The 13,271-nt window shown below is 36.4% G+C and overlaps 1 protein-coding gene across 2 annotated transcripts in view; it reads right to left on the bottom strand.

The window, feature by feature from the left end:
* DSC3 (desmocollin 3) overlaps nucleotides 1–13,271 on the bottom strand; it is a 52,704-nt gene that overhangs the window by 18,656 nt on the left and 20,777 nt on the right. For both annotated transcript variants that reach the window (XM_007974378.3, XM_073006410.1), the window contains exons 8-9: nucleotides 9,835–9,969; nucleotides 9,227–9,412 (exon numbers count right to left, since the gene is read on the bottom strand). In XM_007974378.3, coding sequence (XP_007972569.3) covers nucleotides 9,227–9,412; nucleotides 9,835–9,969 — 321 coding nt within the window. The remainder of the gene's footprint in view (nucleotides 1–9,226; nucleotides 9,413–9,834; nucleotides 9,970–13,271) is intronic.

The raw sequence follows: 13,271 nt of genomic DNA, 5'->3' as shown, positions 1-13,271 counted from the left end.
TTATTTGGCTTATCAGTTACTACTGACTATGGCCCAGGCATTTTATAACTCTTGTAAAGTTTGATGTTGACTTTCACAAAACCAAAAGGTGCAATGATTTCATTTTCTGTCTCATAGAAAAGATATCCCCAATGTCTGGGTGTTTTTTTATTTCATTTCATTTTATTTTATTTTATTTCATTTTTGAGACAGAGTCTTGCCTTGTTTTGTCACCCAGGCTGGAGAGCAGTGGCACAATCTTGGCTCACTGCAACCTCTACTTCTTTAGTTCAAGCAATTCTCCTGCCTCAGCCTCCCATGTAGCTGGGACTACAGGCACGTGCCACTATACTCAGCTAATTTTTGTATTTTTTTCTTTAGTAGAGATGGGGTTCTGCCATCTTAGTCAGGCTGGTCTCGAACTCCTGAACTCAAGTGATCCACCTCCCTTGGCATCCCAAAATGCTGGGATTACAGGCATGAACCACCATGCCCGGGCCCAGATGTCTGTTATAATTGCCCTCTAAGGCATCTAACTGAGCCATCTAATTTCTGCTTTTGCTTTTATCAAAATCCATCCAGAGGCTCATTTCTTCTTAGGAATCAACTTGTCTTTTTTCTGGTTCCTTCATGAATGAGTTAAAATCTTTATCCATCCATGCCCACTACCTATTTTTATGAAAATTAAATTTTTGAAAATTTGAGAATTATACTTTGCTTTTGTCTATAATTCATCCGATGAAATTTTCACAGTGGATACACAGAGGAGTAAGGGAAATACAATGTGATTAATTTCAATGACATTGAATCTCAGGCACTGCTCTAACAGTGAAAATAAACTCACTAAATCCTCATGACATTATGAACTAAGTATTACTGGCCTCATCCTCATTTTACAGAGCAGAAAATGGGAAAAGGAGTTAAACTTACTTTTTTTAAGGCCAAAAGATAATCATTTGAGCTTGAGTTTGAAGCCAGGTAGGCTGACCTGAGCCCATTTCCTTAGCCCATGCTATAATCCCTATGCTATCGTGTGCTGCTTAATTGGCTCACTGGTCTCTAAAAGATTTTCAAATCAATCTTTGATTAAATTCAGTTTTAGATAACAAATCAAGTTAAACCCATAAAACATTATGTTACACTGTATTATAAAGTTGAAGCACTTTTTCTTCAATTTCTCTTTCTGCTTATCAGAACAATCACTGGCTAAACATTGAACATAATCAAAATGGGTGAATAAAATTATTTTAGATCTTTCTCCACACCTAGGTATTAACGGAGTAAGACACTAATATCACGAGTCTACTAAAAAGAAAGTTTCTGAATCTTAGAATCTACAAAATGTATGTAAAATCTTTTTTATTTTGTTTGAGTATCCCAGAAACTGGAAAGTCAAGGAAAAAAATATTAATATCTGTTCATTTGGTGCTGATGAACACTGCTTCACAAATTTCATGCGCTGGTGTGATCACATGGAGAGTAAGAGCAACTGCTGGCAATGAGAAATGGATGGAAATGTAGAGAACAGTGGCTGCACTGGAGGAGGTGCAACTATTCGATCCGAAAACACTCACTGAAGCCTTGAAGTTTCTTTGTCCCATTTTTCAACCCTTAAGATGGATATTGTCTTAGTAGCTTAAAACTCTCCAAAATTAAAAATCTGGTGAGATGAAATCCCAAAGATGAACGAGATTAGTTAATCCCATTAATTAATAGGAAAGGATGTAACTTCTTTTCCACCTCAGGGTACGTTTTTGTTTCGCCATTTAAAAAAAGTGTTTAAAAATATCCCACATCTGCACTGAGATGACAACTCCCTAGAAAATGGATAGCTGTGGAAATGGAGCTGAGGACTCTCCATGTTGAGAATGACCAAGAATAATATCATCCTCACTCAAGCCCACATGCGTCACTGCTGCTGCTCAAATGGACAGAAGCCACGGAGATGGAATGAGTTTACCCAGAACTCAGCAAAAGGCCGTGTCACTCATGCTTTGTGGTTACAGAAAAGTTATCTATTATGGAACAGTATAACACTAGTCTCAAGGACATAGTATAACTTTTAAAAATAAAATAATAATATCCTACAGTTTACCAAGCGCTTTTACATTCAATATTATATTGGAAAAGCTATTAAGGAGGCAGAGAGAAGTATTGTCCCCATTTTACAGATAACACAGAGGCTAACTTTCCAAGATCACACAGCTGTGGAAAACAATTTAACATAGTGCTTGACAGCGTATACTTAGAGTCAAAGAGCTAGGTTCAAATTCTGTCTACACTACATCCTAGCTGTGTGGCACTGGGAAAGCTATTTAGTCTCTTTAACTTTTCTGTGAAATTGTTGTAAGAATGACATTTAACACTACAGCATAAAATAAGTGCTTTACACTAAATTCTGAGTAATCTCTCAAGCTGTCGCAGAGGCAAATGAAGGCAGTAAATGATGTATGTTTTTGTTAACAGCCAATGTAATGCGATAAAAAGAGACGCTAACTAACAAGAAAATGTTTGCAAACTTTATTCCGCTAAAAGAAGTATACCAGAGCAATTCTTGGTTTGGCCTACTGATTACTTAATTCTTTGAGGCATAAAGGAATGAATAAGGTGCACTCTGTCCCTGAATACAATTCTCACTAGCAAGGAAGAACCAGGGCATCGGAAGAGGAAGATTCCTTTCGAGTTAACAACATAGTGATGTCATTCCTTAATCAGTATGCAAAAGGTTACTTATCATTAGGTACATAGCCTACATGACAGAAAGATGGGTTTTGAACACCCTGATTATATAGGGTTTGATTTTCAAATAAAAGGTGACTCACTGAGATTAAAAAGTACTTAAAGATGCCAGGCGCGGTGGCTCACGCCTGTAATCCTAGCACTTTGGGAGGCCAAGGTGAGCGGATTGCCGGAGCTCAGGAGTTCAAGACCAGCCTGGACAACGTGGTGAAACCCCATCTCTACTAAAATACAAAAAATTAGCCGGGCATGGAGGTGTGTGCCTGTAGTCCCAGCTGCTAGGGAGGCTGAGACAGGAGAATTGCTTGAACCTGGGAGGTGGGGATTCAGAGGTTGCAGTGAGCCAAGATCACACTACTGCATTCCAGCCTGGGAGACAGAGTGAGATTCCATCTCCAAAAAAAAAAGTACTTAAAGACATGATTTAACCACACAATCACAACTCTTTCCCAAGGAAAGGAATAAGATACTTTCAAAGACTAGCATGGCTATCAAAGGAGCCCTGTGATAATTCAGCTTTTCTAAGGGTTTGGATAAAATATGAAAAGGATAACATAACATGGCAAAAGCAAATTTTTATTAATCAAAATGTTAGCAAATAATATGAATGACTCAAAGGAAAAGAGAAGGTACGATTAGCAAAGGAGCTAGTAATGTCAGAAGAAGGATATAATTTAAAAAGGAAACACCCAAAAGTAGAAATGAATTAAGGTTCCAAAAAGAGAAGATCCTCTTGTGCAAATGAAGTTATGGCTTTATCAAGCTAAGTAACTCAGGTATGGAAAAGAGGCGACATAAGGGAAGCAAGGATACCAAGCCAGAAGGAGAATAGCCCGGGAATTATGAGTAAGAGCTCTGCATCAGACAGATCTGGATTTGTATCTTGGATGTACGAACAGAGTTATCTCTCCTAGATAGTTTGGACATTCAACACCTGATTGTGGGGTACAAATCACCTATCCTAGCTGTATGGGCTGCAGCATGTTATTTCTCTTTGATTCAGTCTACTCATCTGCAAATGAGAAGAATGAGAGTAATAACCACATGGGCTTGTTTTGGAAGGATGAATAAATCTTTTAATTCAATGTTTTTGGGGGGTTTTGTGGGACACTGTTTCAGAGCGTGGAAAAAAAATAAGGAAAATAAATTATTTTTATGAAGCAAGCAAATACTTGATAGTAAAAACTTAATAGCAATTATACAAAAGGAAAAACTATGGATAAATCATTTTTGTGGATATGGATGTAAATCCTAGACAGATATTAGACACAACAGCTGAAAAAATGAAATTATGATCTTGGGTATGACTTATGAGAAAAATGCTAATTCTCCCCAACTCTTTCTACGAAATTAATATAATTGTAAAAACATCAAAAGGAATATTTTTAAACTTGGGAGCCGATCTGAAAGTTCACATGGAAGAACAAACAAGCAAGCTATTCATAAGAACAAAATCCACAAAGGAAGATCACTAGGTAAGAATGGCATGGAACACTGCAAATACTAAAATGCATATTATATATTTGATATTCTTAAATAGCTAGCAATAATACAGCAGCATATAGATGCTAATTAATAAACAATGAATTAATGGTACAAAAGAGAAAGTCAAGAACAAACTCAAATATACATGTATCTTATTTTATGACAATGAAAATATGTCAAAACATGAATTGTGTTGGAACAGATGGAAAAACTAAAATTGAATTCATATCACATTTGTTCTAGGATAAATTTCATACAGATCAAAAATTTAACTGGATGGATAATTAAACAACAATAAATTAGAAGAATTTCAGATAAAATACTTTCATAATGTCAATACCATCATAACGACACAAATCTCATAACCATAGAAGCCTCTGATAAATCGTGACCTTGAACAAGCAAACCCTGCCAACAAAACAAATCCTAGAGGTCAAAAACCAACACAAGCAAACTTACACAACAATAAAAATGGGTAAAAATATTTGCAAAAATATTTCCTACCATAAAACTCTTATCAATGAATAGTTAATAGATGAGAAGAGCAAAACATAGAAAGTGGCTAAAAGACAGGACTAGTGAGCTTGAAGATATGAAATATATTCAATGGTGTCTTCATATAAAAGGAATGCTCAGCTACACTGAAACACCGTTTTCTTTTTTTTTTTTTTGCTATTTGACTGATAAATATCAAAACTTGAAAATATAATTGGCAATTATTTTACAACAGGCATGTGTGTACACTTCTGGTGAGCATGTCAACATGCACCACCTCTCGGGAGGACAATCAGGCATAAATCCACCACAGAAAAAATAGCCATGTCCTTGACTAAGCCATCCCATTTCTAGATAATTATCCTGCATTTAAATTGTTGTATATTCATTGTAGTATATTTTGAAATAATGAAAATAAATTAGAATTTCAATTGATATGGTCTAAATTTCCATTTATAATGAACTAGTTAAATAATAATTTACATTCATATGATGGATATTTTACTGTAATGTCTAAAATAGATAACTATAAAAAATAGCAAAGCTATTTACATACCAATGTGTAATGACTTGAGAGAAAGGTTGTTGAATGAAGAAGAGCACAGAATAAGGAATACAGAATATCCATGGCTGTGGTCTAAATGTCCATAGATATGGAACTGCTTAAAAAAATATGATATGTCCATACCATATCATGAAATATTACCAATGTATATGTAATGAACTCAAGAGATATGCTAATTGAAGTAAAATGTATTTATTTTTAAAAAAGAAACATGATAAGATTACCTAAACATGTTTGTGTGTATAGATAATATCTTTTGAATAATATACAGGAAACAGGTGGCATGTATTAATTCTTCCAAGGAGAGCTGAGTGGCTGACAGACCAAGTAAAAGTGAGACGTTTTACACCATGCTTTTTGTTTCTTTTGAACTTAGAATTTTTGTTCTTTTGAACTTTGAACTAATGAACTGCTTACTGAAAAATTTAAAATTATTATTTTTATTATTGAATAAATGTAATAAATAATCTATTGACATTTAAAACAACTAAATGAGATACTACAGGTTAAGCACTTGGCATAGTGTCTGGCATTTAGTAAATAACAAATGTTAGCCATTATTGTTAATTTGCATTTAATATGAAGTATGAATCTGAGAACATAATTGGATTTCATGATAAGGGGCTGCAGATATAATAGATTCTGTGACAGACTGAATACAAACTGCCATGTGGGCTTAATGAGGCATGGCACACGGTAATGGAAAGATAATTAATTTAGGAACAAAACAGACCAGGTTTGTACTCCAGGGTGGACAGTTAATATATGCTTGACTTTGAGGAAGTTATTTACCTTCATCAGCCTTAGGTGGTTGTTGTGTTTTTGGGGTTTGCTTTTTTTTTTTAGTCAATGTAAAATAGGGATAATAACACTTTGTCATATAGGGGATGTGAAAACCACGTACAACTTATGTAAAGTGTCTAGCATTTTCTGTGACATAAAAGGAACTTGATTCATGGTAACTTCTTTTAAAATTCTAAAAATATTAAAAGTATTTCCTTGATGCAGAAATTAAAATGTAATATCAAATATAAGGGCAACTATCTTATGTTTTAAAATAGTGGAAGCAAACGTATATAAATGTATTAGGGAAATTTTTGATATTCTCCAGATGTGAAATTAGGTTAATCTGAACCAAAAACAAAGTATTATTTATCTAACTACTCCCCATTCTGGAGAATCCTGGAGTGCTACCCAGAAATGAAACAAATGCGTATCAGTCACATGGAATGAGAAATATTTCATGATATAGGTTATAATTTCCAATCATCTTTGGAAATATTTTCTTAATACCTCTATGGTCAGAACTCCTTGGACAAAAAAACATACAAAAGACCATTGAGTACATATACTCATTGATTAGGCCTTTTTAAAAATTAGAGTATATTCTTTTGAAAAAATTTACTAGAGCTCATGTTGTATTGGTCAAAAAAACTTACAAACAGAAATTTAATTCCTAATGGTATTTAAATTTTATCTCCTCTAAGCAAGACAAAACCACTGATATTAAATAATAATGATAATAATAGAGTTTCTCCATATGGCTCTTGAGTAACAGCCTTGAGAGAGACTGGAGGAGCTGCCTTCTGACCAAGGAACAGATAGACAGCATACCAAAAGGTCAGCTTGGGTCTCTGACAGAAGCTAGTGTAGTTAGCATCATCCACCCTTCCCAAATCTTAAACTATTCCTTTGACTTATTTACAGGAGACACCCAGGCTTGGTGGGGGTGAGGTAGGTGATCAGCAGGACTTGTTTTCTGAGCACCAGTCATGACCCTGCTGATTAAAACAGAATCTCATCAAAACAGTATGCAGTCAAGAAACCAGCCACAGTCAGTTAAACCAAGAAGATGATGAACGAGACCTCTAGTTGGCTCAATGCTCATTATATGCTCATAATAATGCATTAGCATGCTAAAAGACATTCCCGCCAGTGCCATGAAGGTTTACAGATGCCATGGTAATGTCCAGAAGTTACCTTATATGATCTAAAAGGGAAGAAACCTTCAGTTCCAGGAACTCCTGCCCGTTTTCTAGAAAATTCATTAACAACCCACCCCTTATTTAGCATATGATTAAGGAGTAGCTATAAATAGAGCTAGTCAGCAATCCACAATTGCTACTCTGCCTAGGGAGTAGCCCAGCTCTGTCTGTGGAGTCACCATTTTCCTTTGTCTGTTGCTCTAATAAGCTTGCTTTGCTTTCACTTTACTCTGCTGTCTTGCTCTTAAATTCTTTTCTGGGTGAAGCCAGGGATGGGCTGAGGCCCAATTTTGGGATTCGCCTGCATCAGGAGGAAGAGGGGAGAAGGGTGTCCAGGAGAACACTTAACAAAACATCTGTTGCAATCACATCAATTCGAAACAAATGCCTGTACTACCTAAGTGTTCAGCCTTGAAAACTGTATGAGATACACAGTAGCCCTTTTCAGAACAATTATACACCACAGCCCCTCAGCCAGTTCCCATGAGTGCTGACAGATTTACATCTCAAGCACTGAAAGATTTGGCTCTTCAGATTCAGGATCCCCCTAAAACCAGAGGACTCCTTCAGCAGACAGCAGGCACAGCCCAATCCAGAAGTGTGGTGAATTTAAGGATCCCTGGGGGAAACCCACCTTCAACCAGTGGGGTCTGGGTACTGAGAAGGGATGTGAGGGGTAAATGCCCCAGGTATCCATCTTTGAGGGGATAATTATGAGGCAAGTTCTACATGGTTTCTAGAATGGATGAACACCAAAGATGACGAGCTCAATAACACAGACTGGATTGGCTTTTCCTCCTTTCTTGTCTTGTTTCCCCATTTCAACATTGGCTTCCTGGGACCCACTCCATAAATATCTACCCATGTTCAGGTCTTTGTCTTGCATTCTGCTTTCTGGAGAGCTCAAATAAAGACTAGATTGATTTAGACTAATAAAAAACAAAAGCAGTAAGCGGTATTTTCTTATTTCCTTTCCTATTACTGTCAACTGTAAAGCATAGTGGTTTTTTTTAAGTACTTGGTTTTTAGTATTCAATTTGAGCAGATCATATCATAGAAAAATGAAATAGGGAGGTTTGATGTCAAGAGTCAATATTTGACTCTTCACATCTGGACAGAACTTGCCAAGTCTCAGTATATGACCCTTGGAAATTTTTATGGAGGAATAACTGCAAATAGAGGTGTTTATGTATCAAAGACGCCACTATACTATTTTTGGCAGATAAGCCTCTTTCACTCAATGAATGACCCCTATTCTTGTCCACAGGACAATATTAATTTTTTGTTTTGCTCTAGGCAGGAAGTATAAAACCAATAATCCTTTTCAAATAGATCCCTTCCTACCCTCTTCCTACCCTGGACCCTAGAATGTACCAGCACAACCAAATATACAACATATTGAACAAAAAATAAGTTTGTTCATTGCTGTCTGAGATAACACTAAATTTCATTGTGAATATCACCTTTAAAAGGATCAAATACAACCAGGCATATATTATAGAGAAAACGAGAAGAATATGGGCTTGTATGTCACATCATGTAAGAATTAAGAAACTGAGAATATTTATCTTACAGAAGGTAAGTCTCAAATGAACATAGCAGCCTTTTCAAAAGAATTATACCTGTTCTGAATAGCATTAGAGGAAGAATCAGAACCAAATACATGAGTTATAAGAAAAATAACCTGGGCACAGTAGAAGTAAGAACTTCTGAGAACCAAAGCATTTCAAATGTGGAATAAGTGGCCAATGGAGCTATGGAGATCCTTATAAATGAGAATGTTCAAGCAAAAGCTAGGTGACTGGCAATTGGCAATAAAATTACAGAAGACAGACAGGCATGAGATTGGAATAGTGGTTTAAATAGATTTTAAATTCTCTTCCAACTTGCAGAGTCTATGATCTGAAACTAGTTGATTAAATTATTAGTTAACAAAAATCTGTTAATTTGCTAAGTTGTCAATTACACATTACTGTACCTTTACAACACAAAGAACACCTTCATTAGTTTCTTTGTCTGTGCTGATTTTGAAATGTCCATTTTCGTTTCCCTTTAAAATGGTAAAATTGACTCTCCAATTGGCAGTATTAATTAAATCCTTATCTTCTACAGGTATTCGTAAGATTTCCACATTGAATGCATTTTCCTCTACAAATGCCTCATACTGAAACAGAAAAAAGTCATTGAAAATTGAAATTTTACTAATTTTACTTTATAGACAACTTTTACAAAAAGAAAAAGTTTCTTCTATTCCAAAAATACTTTCCATTATAATTTTATATAGATTATTTTAAAATTATGAATCACAAACACTATTGTTTCATTAAGGGTTATCTTGTAAATAAAAGAAGTTTCATTACAAATGAAGACTGATGTTACTGCCCTTTAACAGAAGGGAGATAATAGGAGCACTAATATGAATAAATAAAATAAATTTACATATCATTTGTTTAAACTTTAATTTTATTCATAAAATATATATACTTCAAAGTATGATACTTTATGAAGTATTAAGTTTATTAATTCAGTTTAAATAAAAAATGACAGCAGACAAGACAGAGGCAGATTTTGATATTATACACTTACAGCATTTTGTCTGAAAGTGGGTGCATTATCATTTGAATCTGTTACTGTTACGATACAAGTTGATGTGCCTATCAATCCAAAAAACTGGCCATCCATATCTTGTACTTTCATTATCAATGAGTACTTGTCTACAACCTGAAAACAAAGCAAATATTTAACTAGTCTTGTAAAATGTTTGTTAGATTTATGAGTGAAACCTCAATTGCACTCACTCACTCACATGCACACACATCTGTGTGTGTCTGTGCTTTCCATATTTGCACAGACTCTAGTAATGTGGTAGACAAGGATAAAACTGAAGAGGCAGGCAGAGATTAAATTACAAAAACCCATGGCCGGGCGCAGTGGCTCAAGCCTGTAATCTCAGCACTTTGGGAGGCCGAGACGGGCGGATCACGAGGTCAGGAGATCGAGACCATCCTGGCTAACACGGTGAAACCCCATCTCTACTAAAAAATACAAAAAACTAGCCGGGCGAGGGGGCGGGCGCCTGTAGTCCCAGTTACTCGGGAGGCTGAGGCAGGAGAATGGCGTAAACCTGGGAGGCGGAGCTTGCAGTGAGCAGAGATCCGGCCACTGCACTCCAGCCTGGGCGACAGAGCGAGACTCCGTCTCAAAAAAAAAAAATAAATAAATAAATAAATAAATAAATAAATAAATAAATAAAAAATAAATAAATAAAAATAAAAAATAAATTACAAAGACCCGTACTCAGAAATAGTACTTATGCTTTAAGTAACAGGTAATAGCTAAAAGGTTTTTGGAAGTCGTAGGGGTAACACAAAATAAGAACATTTTAGTTTGGTTTAGTTTAGTTTTGTTTTGTTTTGAGACAGTCTCACACTGTCACCCAGGCTGGAGTACAGTGGCGTGATCTCGGCTCACTGCAACCTCCGCCTCCTGAGTTCAAATGATTCTCCTGCCTCAGCCTCCCTAGTATCTAGGATTACAGGTGCCCACCACAACGCCCGGCTAATTTTTTTGTATTTTTGTAGAGTCGGGGTTTCACCATGTTGGCCAGGCTGGTCTCAAACTCTTGACCTCATGATTCACCCGCGTTGGCCTCCCAAAGTGCTGGGATTACAGACATGAGACACCACGCCCGGCCAGAACATTTGAGTGTTTAAAAAATATATTCTTAAGGAAGTTTTGGCATAATTTGGAGTAAGCTGAAAAATCTAAGCAATTAGTTAAAACTCGCCTGCAGCAATCATCTAAAACAGATGGCTTGGGCCAGCACAGTGGCTCACGCCTGTAATCCCAGCACTTTGGGAGGCCAACGTAGAAGGATCGCTTGAGGCCACGAGTTTGACTCAGGCCTGGGCAATATAGCTCATCTCTACAAAAAAATAAAAGTTTAGCTGGGCACAGTGATGTGTCTGTACTCCCAAGCTACTTGAGAGGCTGAAGTGGATGGACCCTTGAGTGGAAGTTTGAGGTAACAGTGAGTTATGATCACACCACAGCACTAAAGCCTGAGCGACAGAGCAAGATCTCTTCTCTAAACAACAAACAAATAAATAAATAGGGCAGGTGTCCCAAATCTGAGGCAGTAGCAATGAGGACAAAGAGAAATGATGGCAGGAAAGTTACTTGGGAGTTAAAATGGAGTAGGACTTAACAGTAAATTCTATATACAAATCAAGAGAGAAAGAAGGGATGGAGAATGATTTTCAGGTGTCCCATTTGGAGAGATAGGAAGGCAGGGGCACCCCCAAACAATACAGGAAATTCAGGAGAACAATTCTCAGAGGAAGTAAACACTACTGAGGTTGGCAAAGGGGTAGAAATACTGAGTTTTGTTTTGCGTATGTTGAATCTTATGTGCCAAAAGGAAATCTAAGGAGTAAAGTCCAAAAGACACCTGGATATATGGCCTCATATGTACCAAAGAGATCATGGCCGGAAATGTCTATCCAGAAGTCATCAGTATGTAGATGATGATTGAAATTATGGCAGGAATCAGATTATTCAATTCAGGAGAGGTTGCAGATGAGAAGAGCCTAGGATATAAGGACCTACAGCATTCCTACCATGAAGGGAATAAGAAGACTATGCAAAGGCCACTAAAAAGGAAAGATCACAGAAGCAGGAGGAAGACCAGAAATCTAAGGGAAGAGAGAGTGTTAACAAGTGTCAGCAACAGACAGGGACTTAAGGTTGCTGTTAGATTTGGCAATGAAATTTTGCAGATGGTGTGGTGATAGTGAATTGAAGTCATTAATTTGTGGTACAATCATCTTTGTGGCTTTCTTCTTTTATCTTACTATTCTTTAGTCACGTTTTTATTCTTTTATTTTTCTTCATTTTTTGTTTCCTTCTGTCTCTTCCCTCAGTCTTTATTTTACTTGAACTCCCTTCCATACTGAAAATCAATATTCTGGCCATGGCTCACGCCTGTAATTTCCAACACTTTGGGAGGCTGAGGCAGGCTTATTGCTTGAGCACAAGAGTCTAGACCAGCGTGGGCCACATGGCAAAACCCTGTCTCCACAAACAATAAAAAAATAAGCCTTTTTTTTTTTTTTTTACAGGACCATGTGCGTCCTGTAATCCCAGCTACACAGGAGGCTGAGGTGGGAGGATTGTTTGAGCCCAGGAGGTAGAGGTTGCAGTACACCATGATTGTGCCATTGCACTTCAGCCTGGGCAACAGAGCGAGACCCCCTCTCAAAAAAAAAAAAAATACAAACAGAGAAAGTAAACCAATATTCCCAACTTAAAATGCTCTTCCCATATGCTTTAAGAATCCCTGATATTCTGTTTATCTTCCTCTAAATTCATTTTTTTAATCTCCCATGATTTTTACTTCTCATGTTGTTCCCCTCAACGCTCCATGGTTATTGCCCACAAAATCCTGGTAGATTTTTTCTTCATCAGGAAAGTAGCAGACCTGGGTTTAATCCTAAAACTGTATCTTACAAGTTGTAGGCCCCTAAATTTAATTTTTCTAAACTTCATTTTAAAAATGTGATGATTAAAATCTGTTAACTTGCAAAGTTTCGATTATTCACTTGATTACCACATCATCTCTACATACTCCACAGACACAAAAGCACATTTGGATTTTCTCCTTAAAACTTTCCCACTTATTATTATCCTTATGTATTTTATCTATAACATAAAATGCTCCAGCCCCATAGAAAATAAAAAGAACGATAATTAAAACGTTTGTACTACTTCTCAGGGATTCCCACCATCCCTCCCTGTTTCTTTGTCATCAAATCCCATTGATTTCTTCCTTATATTTTCCAGTGATATTGACTCTTCTGTATAAGGTATTCTAGTTGTAGTGGGAAACATTGAACTAGTCCAATAAAGCTATTTTGTGCATATAAAATTGATTCATCTGCCTTAGTCAATAACGCATGATTGCTGACAAAATAGAACAATAAAAACTAAAGATAAGATTCAGTGCAATAATTTGACTTGAGCAA

The sequence above is a fragment of the Chlorocebus sabaeus genome, chromosome 18 (genome assembly GCF_047675955.1).
Source record: "Chlorocebus sabaeus isolate Y175 chromosome 18, mChlSab1.0.hap1, whole genome shotgun sequence".
NCBI lineage: Eukaryota > Metazoa > Chordata > Mammalia > Primates > Cercopithecidae > Chlorocebus > Chlorocebus sabaeus.
Note: the sequence above shows the minus strand (reverse complement) of the source record. Positions and strands in the feature narration are given on the sequence as shown.